This window comes from Seriola lalandi, unplaced genomic scaffold (genome assembly GCF_002814215.2).
Source record: "Seriola lalandi dorsalis isolate HSWRI2012SDOR001 ecotype SW California unplaced genomic scaffold, Sedor1 jcf7180002054279, whole genome shotgun sequence".
NCBI lineage: Eukaryota > Metazoa > Chordata > Actinopteri > Carangiformes > Carangidae > Seriola > Seriola lalandi.
The window spans coordinates 540039-547184 of NW_019524832.1; the positions used below are offsets into that span (position 1 = coordinate 540039).

The window sequence follows — 7146 nt, forward strand, 5'->3', positions numbered from 1 at the left end:
CCCCCCCCCCTTTGGTACCCTGAGCAGAGTGCTGAATCAGACCTCTCTTCCTTTCCTCTAATGCCGACCCATTGACTCCTGTTGGCCTGGTGAACTTCTCTACATGCTCTCCTGGTGACCTTTGGTTTCATTTAGGTTGATATATCACATATCACACCAATATATACACGCTGTCCCGACGGCCTCAGTAAAAGGGCACTGATGTCATAGTGGGCTCACAGGGATGTTTTCACAGATTACTGAGGTTTAGAGACCTTCTTTTTTAATTACACAGCGAAAGCGAAAGCAGAGTATCTCTCAGCTGTATTCTCTCTAGTTGTTGTACATGTGCAGTTTGATGCATTAGAGAAAATAAAACCATGGAGAAAAAAATTTAATTTAGATCATTTCTATCTGAGTTGTTCAGATGTGACACAAAACAGCTGCTGCCCAAACCAAACTCAGAAGGTTCAACTGTTTAGGCAGACCATAAAGGCAGAACAAGACAGTGGTTACAGCCTGGCATGGCGCTTGTACCTTGCTGAAGGTCACCATTAATTCACATTTTCTGCCCCCACTGTTGCTTTTCCAATCAGCAGGTGACAGTGGTGGGTAGATTACCTTTGATTTATAGCTCAGCCTGTCCCTCTCACCTGCTCTAATAAAGACCCCACACACAAACAAACACAAACTCCACCACATCAAGCACCCATCACTCACAGTAAGAGGTTCCTTCTCACAATCCATAATAGAAGCCACCTTTCTCAACAAAATTGCACTCCACTGTGAAACCCAATCCTTCTTCTAGCCTCACAGAAAGCTTTTTATAATTTTGATTTCTTTTTATTTTGGAGGTATAGGTTTTGCAGGTGTAGGTTTTTTTTTATCTGGGGGGAAGTAGGTTATTGTAGTTTTTGAGTTTTTGTAATGTCTTTTTTTCAGTGCGCCACTAGTGAAATCAGATTTATCCCCATTGAATTAGGGTGTTGGCAGAATTTACAGAGCGTGTAGCTACATATTAGGAAAATGTGTTGTTTTGTAATTTGGATGGACTGATCCTTTACTCTAATTGCGAACCAAACATTTGTCCCATTTCACCAATTCTTGATATAATGTAACAATTATATGAAACAGTTTGTATCAAGAATGGGACTATTATCACGGTGTTTTATGGCTGTGTTGTGTGACCTAAGCCGTAGTCTGTAGTCATTTTTACAAAGTTGATGCAAATACGCTGGTATGTGGGTGTGTCTGGTTAAGTAGGCAAACTGTTCATTTTATTACAAATCTCATTCAAAACCAGCGGGAAATGGATGCGTTTACACTACAGCATGTCTTAAAATGTGTTAACACTGAGCTATCATCTTTTTTATTCAGGCGTCTTTGACACCACACCATTTATCACGACCATCTGCATTGTAAATAATATTGATCATCAGTAGATTGCTGCCTCCATACTAAATGGAATCCTTCACCACCATTAATAATTACTAATACTCTGAAACACAGACCTTCGTGTTACTTGCCCTTCATTTGATTATATTCTCAGTACACTGTGGCAGTTACACGCAAAAATAAACTTGTCAGAATATATCACAACCAGGACCAGCAGCCGCACGGTGGAATGTTTGGTATGCATCCTTTAATACATAAACAACAACAGAGGTGAAAACGGTATCTTAAATATTGTGTCTTCATATAACAAGAGCAATGTAGATACTCGCAAATACCAGGGAATGTTTTCAGTTATTATGAATATCTTCTTTTAAATGTCCACTCAGCCATAGATAAACGAACTGTTATGTATTTTTGGGAACGTTGTTAAAAGGCTCCCCCACTCCAAAAGACCAAATGGTTTCTCCCACCGTAGCAGCGTCTGTCCTGCGCAGCGCCGACTGCAAATCAATGAAGCCAGTCAAGGCAACGGGGCTGGGCAGTCGAAGTTGGGACAATTTACGGAGGTTTCTGTTGCTGGATACTCGACGACAATAAGGATATGTATACAGCTAGTATGTACAGAAACCTATTTTTGTGTCCTTAAGCGGAGTAAGGAGGCTATATATGTCAACTAATTTTTCTACTTATTTCGCTAGAAATTTGTAGCTTAACTAAAAAAAAATACCCTCCCTTTTCGAACTGAGGATGATTTTTGCTAATACTGGAAACCCACTAAGGACTCCGTATCGCAAACAGGTAAACACGCTAATATTTACCAAAGACCAGCCTTAAGACATAATGTCGACAAAACTGACTCTATTGAAGTCGCAAAATAGGTGTGTTTGACAGCGGCTCACTGCCTATAAAAAACTTAATGCACAACCGACGCTCTAACAGAAAGAAAACTTACTTTGTGTTACTTGTGTCATTTGAGATGGCAGTGTTGTGTTCCTGTGTCTGATGTAAGATCCAGATAGGCCATTATTCATAATGAGAATACCTGCTGCTCGTCTATGGTCCAGGTCTGATAGTGCTGGAGAGATACAGGCCGATGTCTTGAGTTGATGCTTTGCTAATGTTATGTCTGTACAGTAAAACAATGGGCTAACCCGTTTGAAAAACAATCCCAATTTAATATTAAGGATTTTGAAAGGTATAAAGCACAAATGAGGTGGCCCTTAACACCACTTCACAGAAACTCAACCAAACAGACGCAATTCCATTAGAATACTGTATATTCTTGCTTAGTTTGAACCAAAGAACATTTTTGTTGGCTTCTATTTTATGAAACTCATCTTAAGTCTAATGGACAATAGGTTACCTTAAATATTTGAAGTATACATTACACAAAATGTTATTTATACACCATATTTGCCTGCAGTGGAAGGTTTCTCTTTATTGTACAGAATTATACAATATGGGTGACTAATCGCCCACTGATGCATTAACTTTGTCCCAGTTACATATGGATTTTTTAAACTCCCTTTAGCCAAAAGATTTGAATAAGCATATTTACTCTGTCGTGCCCATGCTGTTATCCTGTGGCTAGAGCTCCATGGGCGAGGCCTGTTACTGGAAGCCCTGTGTATTTCCAGCTCGGATATGACAGGCTCTGCTGGTCTGGAAGTGACTGATAAGATGCCGTCCTCTCCCCATCACAGTCAGTCACAGTCCTGCATCTAAGTAGTCGGGCAGATGAATGAAAACAAAATTTACTTTCAGTCCCACAGAAAGCAGAAGTTGCAGTTACCTGAATCCCAGACAATGAAAATAGAGCTCTGGTCCCTCTTGCAGGCATTTTCTTTAGAGACTGGCTTGTCTTGTATGTTGGTACATGTATTATTAACTATGACTGGAATGTACATAATGTATGTTTGACTTTTTTGGGGTTTTTTTGTAAGATTTTGCATGTTTTTTAATGTATTTACAGCCCACAAATACATTTAAGACTATGATGACAACGGCTTTAACGTTAAATACAATTGAAACCTAGAGCTTTTTAATATTTTAAAGCATTTATTTTCATCCCCATTGATTTTCCAGGTTTGATTTGTGTTTGTTTCTCTCAACACTACACCCTACAGTTCAACTTAATACTGTTATTGTTGTAGTCACAAACATAAAGAAAGTAGCATCTACCTGAAATTAATGTCTGAAACTCAAACACCCAAGATAACTCCAATAAGCATTGCTCTTTTGAGATGCTGAGAAATAAGACTTGTGTTATTTCTTGTGATTGGATGAAAATTAAAGATTAAGAGACACAGTTTCCATGTTAAAGAAGGTGCAGCACCTCTGAACTAGAACCATGACTGCTACCATTACCCAGGCACACCATAGAGGTCATGTTGAAATAAGAATGTTTCACATTTGGTACAAACGTGAATTTTTTTTTTTATCATAAAGAGCATTAAATGATGTTCGGTAAGTTTTTGGCCTGACTGCAGTCAAACCTGGGATCCATGTTCCTCTTAATAACTTCAAAAAATCAAGAAAAGTAAGCCACGCTTGTTTGTAAATGAGTGTTAATCATGAGAGCAACTGTAACGTATTTGAAATGTATTCTGTCTGTTGATGATGGTTTCCCAGAATAGAAAAAGATTTTACTTTTAGTACTCTTCTATCACCTTTTCAAGTAGCAACAGTAGTAACATTGTCGCTGTTGTTTTTGGTTGTTGCTAAAGAGCGGGACCGTATACTTCAATTTTATGAGATCTCTCCAGGGAATAATTTTAACTTTGGGACCAGTTCATGCTATTGAGTGCAATTAACTGGCGGTTAGGCTGGGGGAATTAAGGACTTTTGCCAACAAATACAGCTCTCTGATTGCTATATGCTATGTGTTTTTGTCTTCCATTTTCTAATTTCCTTCATATCCTTGCAAAGAGAGCTATTACCAGTTACATTGGCACTAACAAACACATCTATAGTAGAACTGCAGAAAGAAACTATAGTTTTCTTTCAGGACACACGAAAGTTTCAGAGCCCTGTCACAGATGTAGCTCCTAGCCTAGCTTAGTCTAGCATACAAAGCTTCTCAGTCTTGCAAAAGACAACGTAAAACCGATGTCTCCAAACCCAGCAAAATTCATAAACTGCACAAAATTTTAGCAACTGATTGAGAGGATAACACAGCTTCAAAAGAAGATTGAAACACTAATTTGCAAAAGAGAGCAATTCAACGAGTCTGTTAGCAGCTACTGCACAAGGTGCTGAGCCACCAAATGCTAACAGACAGACACTGATTTTTATACCTGGGATTACATCAAATGTAGAGCATCCTGTCACGGAATTGGCTGACACGTTCCTCTTGATGTGTCTTAACGCCACAAAATTAGCTGCTGAGGCTCCCAGACCAGCCTTCCCTAATGATGCGTCTTACTGGCACAGCACCAGCAGCAGACTGAAAGCATCAGCTCAAGCCAGGACTTGGTTTGATGTTGTGTGCTCCAGAGGTGACTGACTTTGAAAGAAATGAGTTATACTACTAAGTTGTACTCAGGGAAGGAAATCACTCCACTTGCATCAAGGCTAACCAAAACCCATGAATTAGCCTCAAAACCACTTCTAGGCTAAGGGCCAGAAGAAACATTGCTAACTCTAATAAATCAGACACTTCTGATGTACCACCAAGCATGCAAGAATGGCAAAGATTGAAAATTTGACTATGGCACACACATCTGCCAGGGAGCTGTCAGTTATTCTCTTAACACATACAAGTAATGTGAGGATTATTATCCACATTGTGTCTTTCGACAATCTGCAAAGAAAAATTAGCTCTGAGATCCTGAAAAAAGAAGCTCCTAGAAAAACTCAGTGACTGTCAATGGCAGCATGTATTCACTTCAGGCCCGATTCCAACTTTGGGGAAAGGAATCAAATATTTTAGCTGATTCTTTGGTCTGAATACATGGCTGACATTTATTGACAATTTCAATATCTTTTGGAACTATAAAGACCGCTTTAAACCTGATGGGTTTCATGGAAACATAAGTGAATCCAGACTACCAACCTACGTCATGCTCTAGGCATGCCATACCTGAACAAGAATGTGTGGTTAAGGTTCCACATCAGAGGATGTCTCTGTCCCAATCAGGAACCCAGCAGCCCTCCTACCCCCTCCACCACACTCACCAATCAAGGAGCTGGTTAAAGCTGCCATGCTGACGCTCAAGTCAAATTGATGAGCTATTAAAAAGTAATAACCACAGACATAATCACTCAGGTGTCTACCAGAGATGAGACAGACCCCATGCTGCTTCCTTAAATATACTGGTGATTTCAAACAGCCGGTGGCATGGTCAAACACATCGTAGCAATCACAGACCATCTGGTTGCTGTCTTAGTACTCTGAAATTTGTCAATGTTCACTAGTTTCCTTTCCTGTCACAGAATCCCTACAGCTGAAATGAGCTCTTTTTAATGTGAGATCATTGACTAACAAATCCTTTTTGGTTAAAGATCTGATAATTGCTCTGGGTTTCTGCCCCTTAAAAGGATTTTTCTTTGCCACTGTCGCCAAGTGATTGCTCATGGTGGGAAATTTTTGGTCTCTGTAATCAGTATCATACAAGTACGAGTAAGAGTAGGTCTAACCCTGCTCTATTTGAAAAGTGGCTGTTGTGATTTGGCGCTATATATAAAAAAAGGGACTTGACATGAAAGGAATTTACATTGTATGTTTTTAGTTGGCAAAACAACACTACTGGTGAAGCCACTGTGATACAGCCTTGTCCTGCAAACTATAATTTTTATCAGTCAGATGACACAGGAAAAACCGAGCTCATCTCTTACTCATACAGTACACCGTTTGTATGTAATGACATTGACCCAGGTGAATTTACATAATTTGATTATCTTACTCTTTTGCTCAAAATAGCATTACCAGTGCTCATATTACATTATTACGATTCATCTATTTCTTCAGGAATTCTCAGAGCTGATCTTACTTGGTATCACTAGATATGATAGATTACATTTTTTGAATGGAATATTCGTATTAATAAAAGGAATGACTCCAAAACCAAGGTGCTTGTGAATTCACTGACAGCTTGGAACTCACCCAACATGTAAATGAAGCCATTCATCAGCATGCTGACAATCTAGACTCAGGAATGACCACAGGGTAAAATATTGATAATGTTTGATTGTTCGAATTACCTATTTATGACCATCTCTGTGTGTTTTTTGATGCCAACCTTAACAAATACTAGAAGAGAGGTCAAAAGTGATTCCTAGATGCCGAGGCTGAAACGAGGTTTTCTATACATCAATTGAGCCATACAGCTGTAACTGCTCTTAAAATGACATGGGTTTAAAATTTCAGCAATACATCATCATCTGCTTTAAATACTGCTGCTCCACTAAAGGTTAAAGCAAGGTTGACTGACAGAATCTCCCCACGGTTAAACAGGCAGCTGAAAGAAAATGGAGGAAAACTCACAGTCCACTGTAATATATACAAAGAAGCTGTAACTACCTGTAAAAAAGGAATACATGGACTGAGATACATTGCTAACTCCTTTGTAAACTATTTTCCTTCAAGAACACAATAGCAGCAATCATCTATTGTTGGTTTATTTGAGGTTCCCAACAGCAGCCAAAACAAAAACAGGGATGCAACCTTTGTTAATTATGCCCCAAAGTTGAAGGCTGTAGAACACATTACCTATACTGTAGATATCAGGGAAGCATGAACAGCTCACCAAACATTTAAAAAAAAAAAAAAAA

General features: G+C 39.0%; 1 protein-coding gene across 2 annotated transcripts in view; it reads left to right on the top strand.

Moving 5' to 3' along the window:
* The first annotated feature begins 1894 nt into the window (after positions 1-1894).
* rbms1b (RNA binding motif, single stranded interacting protein 1b) overlaps positions 1895-7146 on the top strand; it is a 21268-nt gene continuing 16016 nt past the window's right edge. For both annotated transcript variants that reach the window (XM_023405563.2, XM_023405565.2), the window contains exon 1: positions 1895-2172. In XM_023405563.2, the coding sequence (XP_023261331.1) occupies positions 2122-2172 (51 nt within the window). In that variant the 5' untranslated portion in view covers positions 1895-2121. The remainder of the gene's footprint in view (positions 2173-7146) is intronic.